The sequence below is a fragment of the Scleropages formosus genome, chromosome 14 (genome assembly GCF_900964775.1).
Source record: "Scleropages formosus chromosome 14, fSclFor1.1, whole genome shotgun sequence".
In the NCBI taxonomy this organism is placed as follows: domain Eukaryota; kingdom Metazoa; phylum Chordata; class Actinopteri; order Osteoglossiformes; family Osteoglossidae; genus Scleropages; species Scleropages formosus.
Genome location: NC_041819.1, coordinates 6,667,765 through 6,689,612, shown reverse-complemented (window position 1 = coordinate 6,689,612; position 21,848 = coordinate 6,667,765). Strand labels below are relative to the sequence as shown.

Sequence of the window (21,848 nt, the reverse complement as noted above, 5' to 3'; positions counted from 1 at the left end):
TCAGAAGAGCCTGCTTATCCCGCACATCTTGTGCGCACTCTTCACCGTTTACAACACAAACAAAACGAGCACCTCTGCTCTTCCCCACTGTCAGTCACTTCATTCCCTGCCCATCATCACAGTTCACTTGTAATTACCTGCATCCTTCACAAGAACAGGACGCAGCCTGCAGAGAGATGCAAAGAGGATGTTTTTTATTGATAAAACACACCTGTAGTTCTTTAACAGCTCTCTGTTTAAATACATGACCATATAAGTACAAATAAACTGTTCAGTCAAAAACTGTTAAATATTTTTCAGAAATATTGAAACTGAAAATGTTTGGTGAAAAAATGTAAACACTTTGTAAGGTACAATGTGTCCCTCAGTTTAGCTGCTAGTACAGTACAGCAGCAATTAAAGCAAAAATTATATGAAGAATACAATGCACTAAAGCAAGAATATTCAATATTACAGTATATATCATTTTACAAAACTGCATAGTGTATAAAACCACCAAGTAAAGGAGAAAACTATCTGATAAGAACGCTTACCTTGTTTTTAAATGTGTACACCAATGTCAGTTATAAGCAATGGACTTAACATTTAAAAATGCCCTTTTTTATATCACCCTTTGGTTAGTATAATTGTGCACAGTTATACAACAAATTCTTGAAGCATACAAGGAGCTGTTTTTGTAAATAAACAACAATACATCTTTTAGGTACTTGGTATTCATTATAATCATATCCAAAGAAAATCAAGAAGTAAAACATACCAATATCTCCCTTGGTAAGATATTACAAAAATCCTCCACCACGGAAAAACAAGAAAAAAAAATAAAAATAAAAAAACCTGCATGGAGTGAGGTAACAACTTTTGTGCTCAGACAAGTGAAGTGTGCATGAAAACTCAGAGGAAGGGGATAGTGTTTCAAAAACCAGGTTTAGTATAAAGACTCAGCAATACAGAGCTTCATACAAACCCTCTCTCATGCCTGAGCTGCATATTAACACATTTACTGTTCATACACTGTTATATGGGACATATCAAAATGGGGGTAGTACGGTAACAAGTCAGAGACAAGGATCACCATGCCAACAGCCTCCTGGGAAAGTTAAAGGGAAACTAGAAGAAACAGCAGTACTGTAGTGTTATTCCAAGGCACATGTACAGTACGTGTCCGCAGGCTGGCACAGGAAGCAGCAGGGATTAGAGGGCAGCGTGAGGCTGGCAGTGGTAGTGGCGACATGGGAAACCAGCAGTTGCTACTCAGTGGTTATTTCTTCACATAAACCCGGAGCTAAAAGAAAAGGAAAAAACAAAAACAACACTTTTACATCCTTCCACAGGGCTCTCTCTCACTTAGCCCTCTTCCCTTCCTACACCCCAGCCTACCTGGATCAGAACATTTCAGCTAATAAAAATAATAATGATGATGAAAACTACAACAGATTTAGTTAGTACGTTAACATAAAGCACTAGTGGTTTATGCCTGTAGCAAGTGATCTGCTGCTGTTGTAAATGAACGACTAAAATTTACTATCATGCATTTTACATTTTTCTGACATCTTCGGTCATATAATTCAAGAGGAAAACTATTGATGAATGATTTGGACTTATAAAAATGCCATATGGAAGATTTACTTTGCAGTAGTATACATCTTGCTCTACTGTGGACTGGTATATCTTACTGACAGGGCCTGTTGGATGAGGAACCCTGTGCCGAGCGACTATAAACCCTACAGGGAGAACATAATATGAATGGGGGTGTCAGTCTAGTTAGTCACTTAATGCAATGAAGGGAAGAGCAGGGAATGAGGCATCTGAAACGAAAGAGAGCACAGGGGAGGCAGATGGGTTTCAAAACAAAACGACAAGAAGCAAATTGGTCCTGATTCACAAGACGGTGGGGGACACTGTGCTCACCAGCCTGGCCAGTTAGGGCAACGAAAAGGTAAAGGCACTGTGTCATGGGCCAAAAACAACACATGTGAACTATGTTAAGGAAAAGCATTAACTCATTATTCATACGAATTTCATACTGAAATTCATGCACACACTAATAGATCCTTATGTTTTAAGCAAGCGCCTTTTAAAAAAAAAACGGGCTAGTAAACCTTATCTAGCCAGGTTAGGACATAACCGATCGAAAAACTGGCTGTTAAGCTACACGTAGGTTGCTGGTACGAAAGCCATGTCCGACTGCAAAACTGAATGGCGGAAGTCATGTCTGGATTTCATATTTACTAAAGCAAAGTCTGGAAACGGATGTCAAGTCCGTCTAGGGATTTCAACAGAAATGTACTAGCTATACTGTATAAAGCTGCACATTAATACATAACACCATATGTTTCCAGCGGCATCTTTTCAAAAAAGCTCTGGCAGGGATGTAAAATCCTACATCACCGCACCATCAATGTACCACACAGCCACTAATGAGTTAATTTTTCATTCTGTAAGCTGATACTGTCAAAGTCATGGATTATCCAATATTCAACTTAATGTCCAATTCAAAGCAACGGTATTACCAAAATCTAAATAAGGTTAGCTAAAAGATGTGTTTTCCACCCAGGTCAAAATATTATTTTAACAATGAATGAAAACTCTATGTACTTACTTTCAAAAAGCTTCCGGTTAAATATACGAATTAAAAATGTAAAAACTCACTTCTTTCGATCTTTGTCTTTTTTAATGGCATTAGTGCTAAAAGCCTGAGCCTGGAGAAGCTCGGCGGCAGCTTTCTTGTTGTTGAAGGTGTTGATCTCATCCTCCAGCATCTTCTTCTTCTCTTCCAGCTTGCTGTTCTCCTCATGGTGCAGCCTCTTCAACTGCTCAAACTTGCTCTGCAACTGAACACACACACAAGGCTCACTGCACTTCCAAATACTACCACGAGGTGGGAGCAGACACTAAAAAAAAACAGGACCCTCAAAATCAAAATTTACGCCAAAGAATTTGTATCTGAGTCATGAAAAGTGGCAGCTGTTCAGGCTTTTGACCTGATCCGTCAAAATGATTTGAACCTGTCTCCAACAGCAATTATAAATCAGGCATTTTCATTGCAGAAAAAGATGTGTTAGCACAAGACAGAGTTGGCCACCCCTGTACATTATGTCGAAACACTTGTGTATAACTGTACCTCTCTTTCAGCCTCCTTCAATTCCATCTCCTTTTCCTTCACCCTCTGGACAAACATCTGCCTCATCTCTTCCTCCCTCCGCTGAAGTTCACTAAGGAACTCCTGCCGTTTGGCCTCATAGGTCTGCTGCAGGCTGTGCAAACAGATGGCAACACAGCTCATACATGTACACAGACACACGCGCACACACACAGAGAGCACATAACACATTACATTCAGTTATTCTGACAGCAATAAAATTCAGAAGAACAAAGTGTAGTGTTTTTGACTGAATGACAGCGTGTTTTTAAATATTCTAAGCAATGGGTCAGCATCAGAACCGGCTGACTTGTTATTCAGGAATCTATGATGGTTTTCGAACACAGCTGACGAACACAGCCCGTGTGCCGTCATGTGCGGAACATCCGTTTTCAAGCCTGTGTGTGCTGGGTGTTGCCGTACACAGCTACAGTCCCTGCCCATTACAACTAATCTGTTTTCCAAAGAACTTTTCCATGTGGAAACATCAAGGTTGAGTCATGCGCCACAATGACTCAACTCTCTAGGTGGCTCAGACGGCCTCACTCCAAGCCCTCTTTCAACACCATGACAACCCTCCTTGCACACAAAGCAAGACCAAACAAATCTCCCTCGATAACCAGTGTTTGTCTAAACCTGAACTTTACCGTTTTCATGAGTTTAACGGGACTACGAGGGATCTAGGGTGCTTTCAGAGGGCATCTGGAATGCCATTTCGTATCTTCTGGGAAAGACCACGTGAACAGCAACGTAAATGAGCCTCGCGTTGCCTGTACAGCAGCACAATCAGCACATGTACTGTGTATGGGTGGGTGTGTAACTATATAAGAAGCTTAGTGCAGTGTATCGGTACTGTTAGTCACTACAGACAATGGTGACTAAATGCAATATTATGTTAACAATAAGCAAAGTTAAAGCATCGGTCAGATGGCTCATTTATGCTGGTTCATTTTCAAACCTCCCTTAAAGAGTCGACTGAACTCCGACCTCAGAGAATGGTAAAACCAGCTCCGCTGTAACTGTGTGTGCTCTGTCCACCTGTTCTGCAGCACCACAGGACGGAAAACTGGGCACCTGCAGAACCCCTGGAGATACGCGCTCCTGGGCCGCCACTTGTTACTCAACCACTGCATCCTGTTTAATAGCTAAAGATGCCTTCAAAGGGCAATTTCTGAATGAGGATCTGTGCATTTTTCCTACAAGGATTACAGATTGGTTTTGGGGGTCTTGACAAATGTTTACAGAAGGAGAGAAACATTTCAAGAATGCCTGGTTGCAGGAGTTAAGTCAACAGTTCTCAAGGCCCTGCTTCTACTGTGGGGGGGGGGCGCATTTAAAGCAGGCAGAGTGAAGGAAAGTAACTTATGTGAATGGTATTACACATAGACACACACACGCTATAGATGTGGTCACCTGCATGCATTACACACAACATTTGAACAATATGACTCATGTATGCTAACAGGATTCATGGGAATCAGTTTGCTTGAGAAAGCAGTGAACACCATCTTCTGATTCCACATGACGCAATGCAAGTTCTTACAAGCCACTAATGGGGAAAATGTGTAAAACTAACCAGTGCCAAAGAGGATTTCTGCAGAGATTCAAAATAAAAAATGTCTTGCAATTACATCCGATTACAGAGAAAGATTAGTACACTTGCTATTTTTCCTCCCAACTGACGCTGTATAAGAAAGGCCAAGGCACAAACACAACACATGGGCACATCCATCTCCTTCACTGAGAAAAAAATCAAAAGCAAAAAATGCAGAGCAGCGATAACTTGATTCACTTCCACTGCTCAGTTTTCAATTGACATTCATTGGTTCATTGATCCCGGGGGTGCGGTGGTGCAGTGGGTTGGACCACAGTCCTGCTCTCTGGTGGGTCTGGGGTTCGAGTCCCGCTTGGGGTGCCTTGTGGTGGACTGGCGTCCCGTCCTGGGTGTGTCCCCTTCCCCCTCCAGCCCTACGCCTGTGTTACCGGGTAGGCTCCGTGACCCCGTATGGGACAAACGGTTCTGAAAATGTGTGTGTGTGTGTGTGTGTGTGTGGTTCACTGACACTCATTCGCACATTTACACAGCACAGTCATTTTTACTGTATCGATTCATGGTAGATAGCTTGGTCAGGGGTACCACGGCAGTAGGTAGGATTCAGTCGCAGGTCCAAAGAGTACAAGACAGCAGCTCTAAGCATTACGATACCTGCTGCACAGGTTTCTTTATTGAGTCAGCATAAAATTTAAAGTTTCAAGTGCAATCAGAAGTGCAGTAGTATCATAGGTTTGTATGCCAACTGCAAAAAATCACACAGACTTAAATAAATGTCTAAATTAATAAATATCCAAAATAAAAACTGACAGATGGTGCATATTAGATCCCTAACAGAATGCATCCTGTTTGATACCAACATAATTTCATAACAGTGGTAATATATTTCATATCTGACTGAGCATGTTGGAAATATTGCTTGAACGGGCATCAAATTGTTTCCCTTGTGTGAGTGAGATGCATTCCTGCTTGTGGTGTGGTGTGTGTGTGTGTGTGTGTGTGTGTACCTTATGGGCTTGCTCTCGGGGTCTGTGTCTTTGAAACCCATCTCCTCTAGCTTGCAGCGGCGGTACAGCTCGTAGTGGCGCGCGTGTGTCTGCTCCCGCAGGTCCTCCATGTTCACGCAGATCAGCATCTCCCGCAGCTTCACAAAGTCACAGTGGTTCTCGTTCTCCACTGCAGAGAGAGCAACGTGCCCCCAGGGGCCTCTCAACGCCATGGGCAATCTCCTCTACCCCCATTCTCGTCCCCAGGGCTTTTCTAATTAATGAAGCATAGCGAAAGCAGACAAGTGTTGCTGTAACTCTGACCTTGCACCACACCCCAGGGGTACTGGCGGGCCTTCACCATCTTGTTCCCGATCTTCACCTCCTCCGTGCTCCCGACTACAGCGAAAGGCAGGTGACCCTGCAAGCACGCAACCCCCGACAGAGACATCCAGGGAGAAGACACCCACTATGAACTTACTGAAATGACACACTGCTATATCTTAGTAATGAATAAACTTAAAGGGCATCATTTATTTCAAAGAAGAGTGTTCATGCATCATTTTTGTGTGCCGTTCCCTTCAAGGTAACCTCTCACAACGATATTCATTTGTTCCGACATTCCTGATTCTTCCAGAAGCAGATCTCCTTTTCAGCCTCCTCTAAATTTCATTAGATTTTTTTCTGCCAAAAATTCTTGAATAGAGACAGCGGAGAGCGAAGGGCCGTTGTCGTGGCGCAGAAACCACTTCACCAGTGCTTGCGGCAGAAAAAGGACATTCCTGTGATACCGAACTGCCTGTATTCACCTCATCTCACCCTGTGTGATTTTTTTTCTGTTCCAAAACATCAGAATGAAGCTGAAAGGAAGGAGATTTCATGCCACTCCAAGCACCTATCATAAAGTCACGGGCAGAACTTGGTCACATAACAGCTAAAGGCTTCCAGCATCGCTTCCGCAAGGGAAGCTATCACACTGTGAAACTAATGATAGCAGAACTTTTGTGATAATAAGGCATTTTGATCACGCCTTGTATTATCAGCCACGTGAGAAGTGGCTGAAAAAGTGAAATGAATGAACAAATGACACAGACCTATGAAACTATTTCCTTGGACAGAGTGAGTGACAAGGAAGACAGACTCACGTTCATGGCAGTGTTGATCTTGGCGACGGTCTCGTCATCAGTGGGGAACTGGTAGATCTGAACGCCGTTGCTTACAAGCTCGCTCATGATTTTGATCTTGAACTTGTGGAGCTCACTTTTGGAAATGGTGTCAGCTTTGGCGATGACTGGAATGATGTTGACCTTTACAGTGCATGGGACAGAAAACACATTTTGAATGCATTTACAGGCAGAACCGAGTTCTTGTTCTGCGGAAATGTTACAATAAAACTTGTGTGATGTAAACTCTGATCAATTGGGGAAAGCTCTCACAAGCTGCAGTGCCCACGCAGAACTGCACCTAACAGTAGCTGTCGGACTGAACAAGTCATTCCAGATTTACCATGTTAAGCCACACCTCTCAGGTACCCATACTGAAATACGAAAAGGTGTTTTAATTTCTTTCGAACAAACACCATTTACTGGTACAAATAGTTTGAATTTGGTATTTTATTTTAAACCCCTCACTGTCTGACTGAAGATACCAGTATTTTTCTCGCACGTATTCCTGACTAATCTATGAAATCTGATGTGTGAGTTTTTTGAAATTTTGAAAATATGGACTGAGGCACTGTGTCACGGAGCAGGAAAGTTTAAGTTGGGCAGATTGGTGGCACAGTGAGTAGCGCTGGTCTGTAATCGGAGTTTAGGAGTTCTTTCCGTGTTCACATGGGTTTGCTCTAGGTGCTCTGGTTTCCTCCCACAGTCCAAAGACATGCGTTTAAGGTGAACTGGTGACTGTAAATGGTGTGTGCATGTGTGAGTGAATGAAGGTGTGTATGGGTGTGTGTGTCACTGTTCTCAGATGAACTAGTGTCCCATCTAGGGTGTGCCCTGCCAAGCCTTGTACTTCCAAGTGTTTCTGGGATAGGCTCCGAACCAGCACAACCCCACACTGCACAACCGGTTAATGATAAAGGTCGGATTGAGTAAAGTTTAAGCTGACAACACACCAGGAGCACAACAGTGGACAGTAAACAAAACCTTAAAAGAAAAACTGGCTGGAAATATGATCAGGGAAATCAAAAATAGTTGCAAAGATATTCCAATTAAATACCGTGCACAAATAAACTGGCCACACGCAGATCGGTGTGTCACCAGCGAAGGCGTTGGGCATCGCTATTAATGAACTTGCGTCAATAGGACCGTACCATTCTTTCACATAATTAGTGTTAAGCTATCAATCAACTGTATTCTTCCATCTTCAGCGGTAGTGCCTTGATTTATGGACTTGTTTTCATTCATAACATTTTGAGTTCACGAGAGTTTAAACCAGTGTCAGTTTTCAGCCGATATCCATTTATCTTTCAAAAGTAGAACACTTGCAGCCAGATGTATTGTGGAGCGCAGCCCCAAAGGGTGAACCCAGATAGCTCGGCACAGGTTGCTCCAGATTTATACTCCAAACAAACTGCTGATACAGACAGGCATGCAGAGTCCTGTTCATCTGGGTTCCTGGAAGATGATGACGCAGGGCAGAACACTCAAAGTACAAACCCTATATTCACACAGTAACCAAAATTACAAGCATGATTTCAGAGAGTCACCTCTAAGTTTTACACCAGGGCAAAAGTAAAAAACATACTAAATAAAATGTGAATTGTAAAGCATCCGTGATGGGAACGCCAAGGGGTTTCTTGCTCTTTGACCTTGTGACCACTAGAAATGTCTTCCAGATACCTGGGTTCAAACAGGGGGCTGGACAGAGCGGCACAGAGCTCCCACACTATACAAGACAGATAACAGCAGATGGCCAGATTGTGAGGGAAGCGCTGGAGAAAAGAGCCAAAAACAGACACACACGCACACGCGCGCTCAACGGCCGCAGTTTTGTGTTAGGTGTGTTTTTGGGAGCACAACACATGTGGAATCTTTCCAGTAAATTAAAGTCTACTCTCTACCATTAACAATGTTTCACAGTCTACTTTTTATAAATAAATGTTACTATTCTGCAAACTTGTAAATAATAGCCATTGCTACACAATTTATTCTTATTCAAAGTGACATATCTGTACATATGACTAGTGTACTGCCTGGGGTAGCAGGCAGATAGCAGTTAGACCTGCTGCCTTTGGATTCGGAAGTGAATGGGTCAAATCCCACCTCTTGCTGTATTACCCTTCAGCAAGTTACCTACACTGAACTGCTCGAGGAAAAACTGACGCAGATGTATAAATGTGCAATTCACTGTAGGTATCTTAACGCTATGTTTGGGCGGCACGGTGGCACAGCGAGTAGCGCTGTTGTCTCACAGCACCTGAGTGGCGAGAGACGGGGGTTCGATGCCCGCTCAGTCTGTGTGGAGTTTGCACGTTCTCCCCATTTCTGCGTGGGTCTCCTCCGAGAGCTCCGGTTTCCTCCCACAGTCCAAAGACATGCTATTCAGGTTCCCCCATAGTGTGTGAGTGACAGAGAGAGTGTGTTGCACTGATGTATGGATGAGTGACCCATTATAAGTACAAGTAGTGTATCCAACAGTGTAAGTCACCTTGGTGAATAAGGTGTGGGCCAGTAACACTACATAGTATCCATTGTAAGTCGCTTTGGAGAAAAGCCTCTGTTAAGTGAATAAATGTATATATTTCCTTGGAGAGCAGTGTCAGCTAAATAAATAAAAGTAGACGTGAATTTTACTGAAGTACAGTATCTTCTGAAAGGTACAACAGCTGGATTAAGCAGCCTTCAATAGGCAACCCTGGGTAAAAATTCACATACTTAACTACAATGCTACCTCACAGTTATTTACCCATTTATACAGCTTGGTAATTTTCCCAAAGCAACTCAAGGGTACTCCACTGGGAGGTGGGATTTGAACTCAAGTCCTCTGGATGCAATACGATGGTCCTAAACCCTCCACCATCTACTCCACCTTTTAGAATGACTGACTGTGCTGTTTAGGTAACAACTTAATCTGCAAAGATGCAGAATGCCTTAATAAGGTTACATTCACAGAACGCTTTCAAGATGCATTCACCATGTTCTCCATTACCAGTTTATTCAGCAAATCATCAGTTTAAATTGGTAAACTGTGTTGATTACAGTCAAGCTTTGACTCCTTTCCTCCACAAACATGTAAAAGCTATTAACCAAACTCATTAGAACACACAGCATGTACACTGAAAAGAGCACACATACACACACATCTGAGGCTTTTCACTCCCCTATAATCCACTACTAATGTTACCAAAAACGAATAAACAGCAGCTGTTCAGCCTGTATGGTGGTCACACATTTGGGCAAAATCAAACACTAACAGGCTCGAAAGCTAATCCCATTCCGCCCTAGAAACTGAAAAGGTTTAAAAAAAACATAACCTACATTTCTGATATGACTATGGCATATGATATTTGCCTGTCCAATGGTCTCCTTGCAGTCTTTTCAATCTGCCAATTTACACTCCTTTAAACATTGCACATAATCTAGAATATTTGTGAGTTTACTTATTATTATAGTGGTTTTGCAGAGGATTCTATGCAAAGCAATTTTGATGACTCCCTATTTTACAATTTCACGCACTTGTAAAAGTGAATGCTGTTGTGTTGTGCTCAAGAGTATAATGAGAAAACACCTTCTAGGTCATAAACTTGCAAACTTTTGAGTATAAGCACAAACCGTTATCCACTATACTGCCCACTCCATCCTTCTCCATCCAGGGACTAACCTTGCTGTCCAGTTTCTTCATCGTGACCAGATCCAAGGACTTGAGAGAGTGTCCGGAAGGGGCAATGAAGTAGAGGCAAGCGTGGATGCGCGAGTCGTGGTAGTTATGCAGTGAGCGCTTGATTTTAAGCTCCTCCTGCAGATAGGACTCAAATTGGGTATCTATATAGTCCACCACGTGCTGGTAGCTGCTCAGGAAGACAGAAAAGAACTGTTCAGACTGGAAGGCAACAAATCAAATCCTAATGTATCTCTCTCCTGAATACAATATTGGACTCACTAGCCTTATGTACATTATCTCAGGTAAATTAAAAATATTAATCCTTCAAGTAAACAAAACATTGATTTAAAAATAAAACAAAAGCTGTAACAATGTAGAGCGGTACAGCGACACAGTGGGTAGCACTGGTGCCTCAAAGAGCCTATGCTCTGTTTGCGGACATGGATTTTGATGCAGTTCAGCATGAGTGGAGCTTTTGTGTTCTTCACATATTCACATGGTTTTCTTCTCACAGTCCAAAAAAAAAAAAAAAAACTCACCTGTATCTCAGGTCAACTGGTGAATCTAAATTGTCCATAGTGTGTGAATGTATCTGTGAAGGAGTGTGTGATTGCCCTGCAGTGAACTGGCATCCTGTCTAGGGTGTACCTGGCGTTACACCCTATATCTCTGAGATAGTTCCTGGACCACCATGACCCTGCATAAGACAGGCAGAATGACCCACTAATGGAAACAAAAATAAATTAATGAGGCTTTGGTTACACTTGCCTCTCCTGCTTATTCATCTGGTCCCCAAAGCCAACAGTGTTCACGATGGTGAGCTTCAGTCGCACGTTGCTCTCTTGTAGGTCGTAGGTCTGGGCTCTGAGCTTCACCTTGGGCTCAAAGTGGGAAGACTCAAAGTTCTCAAAGTTTGTATTGAAAAGGGTGTCCATGAGCGTGGATTTGCCAATCCCTGTCTCACCTGGGAATAAACAATTGTACCGTATTATCACTTACAAGCCTTCTCTTTAACAACAACGAAAACCAAAAGACATAAAATGTGTTTATGCAGGAGCATACTGACAATAAAGCAACAGATATGGAAAAATTATTATTTTTCTGCTGTGAAGAAATGCCTCACCGATGCAGAGGATGTTAAAACAGAAGCCTTGGCTCGTGGATTTGTTGACAAGCTGATCTGGCAAACTGTCAAAGCCCACATGACCAGCCAAGGCCAAAGGACGCGCATTTTTATCCTGCTGCAAAAAGACATATGAAGCTATTAATCACTTTAAATAATTCAGACAAGCCACATACCTCTTTCCATGGGGACTGACCTATAGCATAACAGCTTGTTTTAAGCTGGTATAGCTGTTTGTTTTTAAACGTTAATTCCTGGGTCTGTCCAAGGTTTCTGTAATTCTATATAAATATGGCAAATACAAATACATCAAAACAATACAAGTCCACAGTGGGTTTTTGGTGCCCACCAGTAACAATAAGATTTACAACATTCTTAAAATGAACTGCCTTGGATTTTCAGACTGTTGCTTTGAGTATAAGCAAGGTATAGTACAAGTGTATGTTTAGTCAGCTGAAACAGCCTACACATCTAGATGATATGGAAACCAGAAGATCATTACCATTATTTGACCAATGACCCTTTATGACCCCCACTGTCCTTGTTGAGCAGACTCTATATTTTAATAATGCAAATCAGTAGTATTAGCTAAAATTAACAACAAAATAACAAGAATATCTGTAAGACACCCTGTAAGGAATTTGAAATATAAGCTCCCGAAAACAAAAGCAAAAAATAACTGCCTTTCTGTTTCAATTAGCCCCCCAGTTGTTGATCTGTTATTATTTGAAATGGAAAAGTAGGTTATTTTTAATGGTTTGAGCAGACAGAAAAGGGACGGGAAGGTGCACAGAAAAAAAAAAAAAAAGTTTAATATTAGACACCAGAACATACTTAAAAGAAATCAGTGGAAAGTATGTCTTCAGTACGGTTTCCACATAGTAGGAATCGCTAGATGCTTATGCAAGCAATGATGCTGATATTTAGTTACATTTATTTACTTAGCAGATGCTTTTCTCCAAAGCCACTTCCAATGAATTCTGTGTAGTCTTATCAGCCCACACACCTTATTCACCGTGGTGACTTACACTGCTAGATACACTACTTAGAACGGGTCACTCATCCATACATACTTGCAACACACTCTCTGTCACTCACACACTATGGGCGAACCTGAACAGCATGTCTCTGGACTGTGGGAGGAAACCAGAGCACCCGGAGGAAACCCACACAGGCACAGGGAGAACATGCAAACTCCACACAGACCGAACGGGGACCGAACTCATCCCACGTCCTCTCGCACCACCCAGGGGCTGCGGAGCCAGAAGACAGCAGCACTACTTACTCTCATACGCTCATGGTTCGACTGCGGTCATAAATAAGAGCTCAGTCAGTATGTGACGGTGAAGAGCCTGAAGAGCGAGGAGCAGCACGGATGGCGCCGCTGACAGCTGCAAAACCCTTCGGCGCAACAAATCCATACACACACTCATCCCTTTGTGGGATGAGTAAAGCATCAATCAAAAGACCCAGCATGCGACAGCAAACGTGGCACTGACTGACAGTTACTGACTGAACATCTCGTGTGTCCTCCCCGTCCCCGTCCCCCACTGTCCCCAGTCAGCGGGCCCTGCCACCACTTTCCCTTCCGCTCCTCCTCTTCTCCACTTCACTTTCCTTCCATGTTTCTAGTCCAGCACCTCGCTAATCTGGGGTTATTCCACGCGTGGCTGTCATCATGGGGCCTAAGAACTTTCTTTTTGTCTCTTTGGACAAAAGTGTCTCAACTGGAGGAAGAGAAACGAGGAGGAGATGAAGAGACGGGAAAACAAGGGGGGGGAAAGGATGAGGGGGAAAATAGAGGGAAGGTAAGGAAGACGATGAAAAAGGTTATAGATTAGGAGGAAATGAAACAATAAATTAAGCAGAAGAAGAATAAAAAAATAACATATAAGAAAAAGAAAATTTAGGCGTACAATATCTCCCTAAGTTTATAAATATACTTACAAGACGACGACAGTTAGTTACAAGCGAAGCGCCACAACACGCGGGCCGGACTGACAGGAAAAAAAGTGTCTAAAATTTGCTTTATACGTTTCTGTTGCAGTCACAATACACATCAGGACTTGTGCCTCATCGCCACACTTTTTCAAGTTTTTGAGTTTTTCATACCTGTATGTTGACAAAATGTTAATTTAACCATCTTGTTTCTGACAAGAAGTTGTACGAGCAGCGGAGCGGCGGGTGGGTCGGACCCCGAGCTCCGCCTGAAAAGTGGACCACAAGTTCCTCGAAAGTAAATATAAACACGTACCGGTTGTCGAGCGATGTCGGATGAAGCCATATTTTACAGATATGTTAGAAAACAGTTAAATAAAGTGACGTTCCAAAGTTTAAATAAAAAAAAAAAGCGATCCGGTGGTGGCAGCAGCCGCAGTTGGAATGTGGTCTTTTCGGGAACCGTGGAAAGACGTGGCAACAAGGGTGGTTTTTGTGAAAGATTGTAACCGAAATAAAATATATTCAGTAATATTCAGAGAAACAGTGTGTGTTCTAAACTTTATCTAGGTATTACAATTTTAAAACATTATATTATATAACAAATATGAGATGTATGCTTCGGCAATATCATTTATAAGTTCTTTCCACCCCCATCAACTGAGTGGTATGTGCCATTTTTGAAGTTGGTCCGGAAGTTAGCTGAGATTTCAGGAGTTGGGAAACTGGTGTCATTTTGGCTCAGAACCGGACTGGGAATGCCGTTGCAGTTATCGGACGGCAGAGCCAAGATGATGTGCCAAGAGACCGAGCTTCCTGCCTGATCTTCTCGGACGATTGTTGCTCGGGGGCGGGGCCGTGTGCGCTCCACCTGGCCAGCGGAGACATCGCTGGTTAGTAACCAGAGCAGAACGTGGGAGCGATGAGGTCGCTGCCGTCGCCTGGGATAAATCAGCGCTCGCGTTGTGATTGTTAGACACGCCGTGCCTTTTCGCACGGCTTACCGATAGGGAACTTGGGGAAGCGGTTCGCGTGCTGTTTCACGAAGATCCCTGTTAATGGCGACCGATTGCACCCAGGAGTCGGTTTTGCAGTTCTTGCTGGAGAGGGGAGGCAAAGCGAAACACGCGGAGATCACGGATCACTTCAAGTCCGTTTTGCCGGGTGATCCTGCGAAGCGCGCCGCGGCGAGGGAGACCTTTAAAGGATACGTGGACAATGTGGCCGTTGTGAGAACAGAAAACGGAGTGAAGTACGTGTGCGTGAAGAAAAAGTACAGGGGATCGGAGAAGTGCGCCGCGGAGAGGGCGGACGGGGAGTGCAATGGCAACGGGCTGAGCCCTCCCGAGAGCCCGGCCAACGGCGGCGCGGTTCCCGGGCAGAACTACCCGAAGCGCTCTGGATCTGGTGTCACCCTGACTGGCTACTTGGCTCTGGAGGACCAGCACGTCAAAAACGATGCCACCCCAGAAGCATCCCCGGGGACGGGTCCTGGGGCCAGCAAAGAGAGAGCGCTGATGTCTCCATCTGTCGCTTCTGCTGAGATTTTCCCTCCTAAACCTGAGGTTCTGGCGGGAAACCCTGCTCCTGTGGAGCCAGCGGTGATTAATTCTCTGGAAAAAAATTTGCTCGGAAAAGTACGGCGCGGCAACAGCGGTGAGGAGGCGAAGTGGACCGAGCGTGGATGTGGCTCTCCCGATGGGTCTGTAACCCCAGTGGCGTCGCCTGCGGATGTCGGTGACGCGCGACCCAACCTTAACAGACCCGTGCGTCTAAAAGACCCCGATCGAGGAGTTTTGCGAAGCGAACCTGCTCCCCTGCATCAGCGGGACGAGCGCACAGGGAGGATGCTCTGCGGCCGAAAGATGTCAGGTGATGCCGATTCCGCATCCAGAGTGAACGCGGAGGCGGCGACCGTGGTCCGTCCAAGGGCGTGTGTCTCGGGCCGCCCGTAAGCAGACGGAGGACCTCTCGGGGGTCACAGCGGAGCCTGCTCTTAAGTAACCTGTCAGAGGATGGAGCAGGTGAAGGACCCCTGGACTCGGCCAGCGTATCGGGGAGAGACGGCAGCACACCGAGCGCGGGCCGGAAGAGCTGCCTGGAGCTCACGATGAACAGCCCGCCCCAGGTGCGTCGCAGCAAGCTGCACAGGAACCCCGGCCACCATTCGGTCCGATACAGGGAAAGGGAATCGATGCGGAGCGACAGCGACTCTGCTCCCTGGTGTCCTCCATCGACGAGGACAGCGGCATAGTGACGCTGGACCCCCTCGAGCACGAGTGGATGATGTGCTCGTCCGATGGCCGGTGGGAGATCCTCCATCGGCTGCTTCTCTGCGAGCCAAATTTGGTCACGAAGAAGGACTTTGTGACCGGATTCACCTGCCTGCACTGGGCCGCCAAGCAGGGTAAACAAGAGCTGCTGGCCCTGCTGGTGAACTTTGCGAAGCAGCATGGCGTGCCGATCAACGTCAACGCTCGCTCGAGCGCCGGCTACACGCCCTTGCACCTGGCTGCTATGCACAGTCACATGGAGGTGGTGAAGCTGTTGGTTGGGGCCTACGATGCTGACGTGGATGCCAGGGATTACAGTGGGAAGAAAGCCTCTCAGTATCTCTCTGGCTCTGTTTCCGAAGGAATCCGGGACATCATCGGTGCGACGGTCCACCCGGACGACGAAAGCGCAGAAACGGGGCCGGGACGCTGGAGGCTGTCAAAGGTGCTCCACTCCAACTTTAAGCTGCTCAATCACCCTGAGGAGGATGCTGTTGATGGCGGGGGTGCCGTAAAGTATAAGCCCCTTTACAGGAAATCCTCCATGAACAGAATTAAACCCAGACTGCAAAAAATCCGATTTAGGACCCAGATCGTTCACAGCACTTCATTCCGAGAGGCAGAGGAAGGGGAGAACCTCCTTACGAGTCCTGTGAATTCAAGGCCTAAATCAAACCTTTTTTCCTGAAGCCGATGTTGATCTGCACAGTGGTGTATGACAAGCTCTTGAAGTACTTAAAATATCAAACTAATAAATGAAGAGTTCTCGTTAAGATTCTTCATTGGTCATGTAGGCCTGATGTTTCAACTGGAATGGATCTTTGCATTGTAAGTTACAACCGGTACAGTTATGTCTCAGCTACGTAAGGTTTTGAAGATATTTGTGCCCACATGTGACTGTGTACGGGCCTGATTGCCTTTGTTTAGTGCATTTCATGGGGAAACGCATCATAACTCTGTCAGCATTGGGAGGGAAGTATGGTAAAGGCTTTACTTATTAGCACTTACCAGCTAGTGAGTTCACGCGGTAAATAACACTGTCGTGGGTTACGTAACACTTAAGAACTTAGTGTGAAGCTGTGATTTTTTGGGGCCTAATTTTTTTCCTACATTACCCGGCTCGGAGAGTTGTACGCAGATTTGGCGGGTGTGTACGGAAAGCAGTTTGCCTGCTCTATGTGATCCCCAGCTCTTTAAATCTTCTCAAAGATATTAATCACCAGCCTCATTTCTTGTTGAAGAATATGTATTTCACTTGGTATAGTGGTACAAAATACTCCTTAGGATGTAAGTGTGTTATTCGTACTTTTTCCTGCTGTTCACTTTACAGAGATGTTTGTGATCTTTTCCATCCTTTAAAATTCATGCACTTAGGCAGGGTTTTTTTTTTTTTTTTTTTTTTTTTCCCTTCAAAAAAATTATCTCTTTGGTACTGGAAGATTCATGGGGTTTACATCTTGTGTGGTTTACATCTCCATGGGGTTCAATATTAACCAAAATAGCATAATACACTCTCCAAACAAAAAACACTAGTTGTATACACATTAACTGTATCATGCAATAGTGCATTAAGTTACTTATCTGTGCCCTGTTTTAAGGTGCAATGCAATGGCTGCTACCTGTAGACTGTGAAAAAGTAGTTAAAATTCATGAAAGATGCACACGCTTGCAGTTAAGTTGTGGCCTTCATATGCCATTGGATTTGGTCCATTTTGTATTTTGTTACGTATTGAGTGGCTGAGTGACAGAATCATAGGTTAAATGCTTACATCAGTCTAACATTTAAAATGTCTAAACTGAATAATTTTTAAAAATATGTTTTGAAAATACTCTGTTAGGACTTGGTGAGAAATTAATCCTGACGTTTGTAAAATAGAGTGAAAGAAATTAGCTGATTCCCTTTAAATTGTGGGAAGTTTTTTTTTTTTTTTTAAGCTGACAATTTTTAATTTCTGCACACCAAGTTAACTGAAATCATTTGCACAACTAGGATAAAGGAAGTGTGTGTCCTTCGGGATTTCTTCGCGAGTTTACACGACAGGTCATGTCGCAGGAAGGTCCTCTTGAGACAGGCGTTGCATGCCTGAATAAAACCCTAAAAAATTCAATTGTACACCTAAGAAAAAAAGCCTATTATAATTACGCAAAGACAGCGCCGTTTCTCCGGACTTCGCGTTCATTAGGGTTGAACGCAGCTGTGCCAGACTTCTCATTCATTCCCTATGACTGCGTTTGCCACTCTCACTCCAAACTTGGCTGAAGTCAGAGGCCGACTTTGGAAAGCTCGCAGTCGTCCCATCCTTCACCGTTTCATTTTATCACACCCAAATAATACACTTCCATGGTGCCTTCTCCATATTTGCCCTTACAGTCTGCATCTATAGGATTACGGTTAGGCCTCGCACGGATCGAGTAACACTTTGCATGTTTATTGTTAAGAAAAATAAAGTGAATTGATGTCACCGCACAGGCATGACTTCAACTCTTGCACACTCTGAATCGATATGGGAAATATGCATCGTTAAAAGCCGTGTTGCGTTATGCTCTTTCACGCTATGGCATGCAGTGTTGGGCAGATGGTACTTGTGTCTGTAGCCTCGTGCTTAGGTGTTGGTAACGTTCTTTAATAGTATAATTTAGTTTATTAAATTGCAATACCTTTTAAAAAATACTTTTCAGTAAGTTAATATTTCCATTACATTTTCCTGATATTATAGTGAGCATAGTTACCAGTATTTTTTTAAGCTTAAATCTGGTGTTTTACATTATGAAACGTTTGTAATACTAATTCTTACAGGAATATTTGCTGGGCTGGAACCCAAAAGTAAAGGAACATTTTTTTTTAAACACTGATTCACAACTTAACCAGTATTCTGTGTTTGATTATTTTGTATTCTGCACAAATAGTTTTTCCTCACTAATAACCCAGTTATTAGTCTTTTTTTTTTTCTTTTTCTTTTTTTTTTCCTGGACACTGACAGTAAAACAGAATCTTTGAGTCCAATGTGTGTTGAAAAGAAATCTACATTTGATATGCTTATTCACCAACTAAGACAAAATAAGGAATTGTGGGATTCTGCTCAGAACAGTTTACCTGTTGGGCTTCTCTCCTTTTCTGGATACCGGACTACAATAAAGTAAACATCTTCATTGTGAAACACTTTTCTAATATTTACGCTGTATATAATCTGGATGCTCATCACTGTCAAATGCTCACAGTAGAAAAAAATTCACAGTGTACACATGTGTTGATTTGACCTTTCTTGGATGGCAGCCCCCCCACGAGGTATATATTGTATCTCTTTTCAGCATGACAAAGCTAATCTATTAAGAGCATTTTTGCCATTCTGTACATGAAATATATATGTTATGATTGTTTTCAGCCTGAATTACGACAGCCGTTGCTGTTGGCAGGGTATCGAATGAAATGTCATCTCCGAGCTCTTTTCTTTGAGATGTCAGAGAGTTGAGTATGCGAGTCTAAAGCCTGGATGAAATACTGAAAGCACACATGATTTATAACACGTTAACGTACCTGTTTCAGGAACCTTTTTATAGTGTCTAAATGTACTATAAAATACAGTAAAACATCAAAATATATGTATCACTATTTTCTGAAATTGTTTATTCATTCGCCGAACACTTCCCTCCGACATAACTTACAATGTGAGGTTTAAATGTTGAGCTGCTGAGATTTATTTTCTCATTTTATACAGCTAAGTGATTTTTACTGAAGCGCTTTGCGGTAAATACCTTGATCGAGGGAATTACAGCAGGAGTGGGATTTGAACCCGTGTCCTTCCACCTGTAAGGCAGCAGTTCTATTGTAACTAGAGTCACTACTGCACCATGTATTTGGGAAATACTTGGTTGTCAGCGCCAACCTAAAAAAAGACTTTCGAGAAGTAGTCCGGATAGGTGCTTTTGTCAATAATTCACATTCTACATGCTCATCAAACACGATGCCGTCGGTTGTTTAATTGTTTGTGGCTCCTTGATCCGGAGCGTAACGGTCTGAAATGCGAAGAGCGAGCCCACGGCAGCACATCTAGTCCCGCGCTCATATGCTGATGCGTTTTCAGTTTCCATACACGCTTGTCAACGCTGCAGGGAGGCAACAAAACGATCACTGTCATCGTGAACTTTGGGAAGGAAGGAAGGAAGAAAGGCTTCTCAGAAATCGCTAGGGTTTCTGCAAAAGCATTTTGGATTTTTCCAACTCCTTAGACAAGTCCAGCATATTTGCACTCCCCCCCCCCCCCCCAAATAAACGTCAGACAGTTTTTCTAACAATGCCTCTTTCATCTCAGAGCTGGAGGCCTGGCTATTGTGTACAGTCCCATTACTGTGTTTCCGCTGAGCGGTCGGCCCTTGGCAGCTCTGCTCTGCGCTCTTTTATTAGACAAATAAGGCCACAAGAGTCACACGTTCCGGGCGATCACACAGCTGATGAGTGACAAGTGACACCTCGGTGTGGGGAAGGCAAGTGAGCAAAGAGCAGGGTATGTGCACCTAACACAGGTTACCTTGCAAAGGCAGGGAAAGGCACAACGCGCCCCACTTGAAGAGCTGAACCAGGTCACTCCTTGCCTCTTACTTCTGCTTCACTTCATCATCATCCATGGGAGAAAGCAAGAGAGAGAGAGAAAAAAAAAACATCTACTATGCTCACAGGCAATTTATTTGGAAAATGCATGACCTTTTATTTTGCTCCTTTTACACATTTTCCCCTTTGCATCTTTTGATGTGTGAAACATCATGTATGCGCTGCAAAATTATACATATATACTGTATGTGCATGTACTGTACGTATACATGCATAACACTTTTTCCCAAAAAGAAGTTGGCACGGTGTGTTTTTGTTGCATATCATAATCGTGTCTCTTCTTGCAATGAGTTACTTCTTTCTAGACTTTGTAGGTTTTCATCCATGAATGTCGACAAGACGCGTATATTTCGATAGACGCAAAATCTCACGCTTCGTGCTTTCGCTCGCGGTTCCCGTTTTAACGGGCGTGCGGTGACAAAAGCGTCTCCGTGCGCTCGTTTGCGAGCGTCGTCGCCGCGGTGACCTACTTCGGCACTGAGTGGAATAACGGCTTTTATGCAAATGCTTCCCCTTCTTCCCTGCAGAATAGGCCGAACTCTCATAAAAGCTCTGCTCGAACCTTATTCGGCCGCATTCTGCCGAACGGCGCGTTGCGCGTGTGCGGACAAACGCCGTCACGAGGTTTTGGTCTCCGGTATTGAACGGGCCCGAAATGCCAGCATTCTGTCGAAATAGGCGTTTGTGGAAAAGCGCAGCGTGAGCTTACGCCCCGGCACCGGGACCGATATGCAGGGCTGGCGATTGCTTGGGCTGCACGCCCCTGATCGCCCCCCAACTGGACCGGCCTCCGCTCCTTTGCTCCCAATGTGATTATTAATCTCGCAGTGGGATGTGACCGTCATTTTCACCGGAGTATTTGGGTTCTGCTGAGAGGATCGCTCTCTTGAGGTCACCGTGGCCATATGGCCAGCGCTGAGAGGTTCCCGTTCCCACAGGTCGCTGCAACGACCCACTCACCTGTCCTGCCACAGATTCGCCCCTTAGACTAAGATCAGCAGTAGCGGGAGCCAAGTCCAACGCTGGATTTTCACCCTGAAAGGGAGCTTCGGTTGAGCCAGTGAAACCACACAGCGGATAAATTTCTCGCTCAACCCTGAGGCCCACAACACGCGGGTCCTCAGAGCGACTTTGGTTTTCGTTTTCAGCCCTCCGCTTCTCTCTCCGGCCCCGCTGGTTTAAACCGCCTCAACAAAAACCCTTTTCGCTTTGTGCGTAAACTATAAGTTCTACAATTTAGCCGCTTGACATAGACGCATTTGGCTCAACTAAACCGTAACGCTCGAAAGTCACCGGCAAAGCAGGCGTGGTAGCGTTGGACACGTTGGACACGTTGGACGAAGCGTGGCAGCGGCGCACTGTGTAGCGAGCGAGTGCGAGTAGGAACCCCAGCCGCTTGGCGTGCCG

General features: G+C 44.2%; 1 protein-coding gene and 1 pseudogene across 3 annotated transcripts; one reads left to right on the top strand and one right to left on the bottom strand.

The window, feature by feature from the left end:
* Positions 1–16: 16 nt before the first annotated feature.
* LOC108920563 (septin-10-like) lies at positions 17–14,049 on the bottom strand. Of its 3 annotated transcripts, none has more exons than XM_018729410.2 (10): positions 13,737–13,819; positions 11,625–11,742; positions 11,270–11,465; positions 10,502–10,688; positions 6,823–6,984; positions 6,002–6,098; positions 5,699–5,867; positions 3,122–3,254; positions 2,650–2,831; positions 17–1,282 (listed from the first exon to the last, which is right to left on the bottom strand). In XM_018729410.2, the coding sequence occupies exons 3-10, from the start codon at positions 11,434–11,436 to the stop codon at positions 1,267–1,269; spliced, it is 1,113 nt and encodes a 370-aa protein (XP_018584926.2). In that variant the 5' UTR covers positions 11,437–11,465; positions 11,625–11,742; positions 13,737–13,819; the 3' UTR covers positions 17–1,266. The 3 variants fall into 3 exon arrangements, with proteins under 3 accessions (XP_018584926.2, XP_018584924.2, XP_018584925.2); XM_018729408.2 differs by lacking the exon at positions 13,737–13,819 and adding an exon at positions 13,879–14,049 and having other exon boundaries at positions 18–1,282; XM_018729409.2 differs by lacking the exon at positions 13,737–13,819 and adding an exon at positions 13,879–14,049 and having other exon boundaries at positions 18–1,282; positions 11,625–11,739.
* Positions 14,050–14,374: 325 nt separating this feature from the next.
* Positions 14,375–16,932, top strand: LOC114912222 (ankyrin repeat domain-containing protein SOWAHC-like; annotated as a pseudogene).
* The last annotated feature ends 4,916 nt before the right edge of the window (positions 16,933–21,848 follow it).

What these genes read in the sequence shown, in the direction of transcription:
- LOC108920563 (XM_018729408.2), bottom strand. Translation starts at nt 13,908, where the DNA reads ATGGCTTCATCCGACATCGCTCGACAACCG. An exon ending in AGATCAACACTGCCATGAAC is followed by an intron (nt 6,099 to 6,822) that starts GTGAGTCTGTCT and finishes GCGTGCTTGCAG; the next exon opens with GGTCACCTGCCTTTCGCTGT. An exon ending in CCCCTGGGGTGTGGTGCAAG is followed by an intron (nt 5,868 to 6,001) that starts GTCAGAGTTACA and finishes CTCTCTCTGCAG; the next exon opens with TGGAGAACGAGAACCACTGT.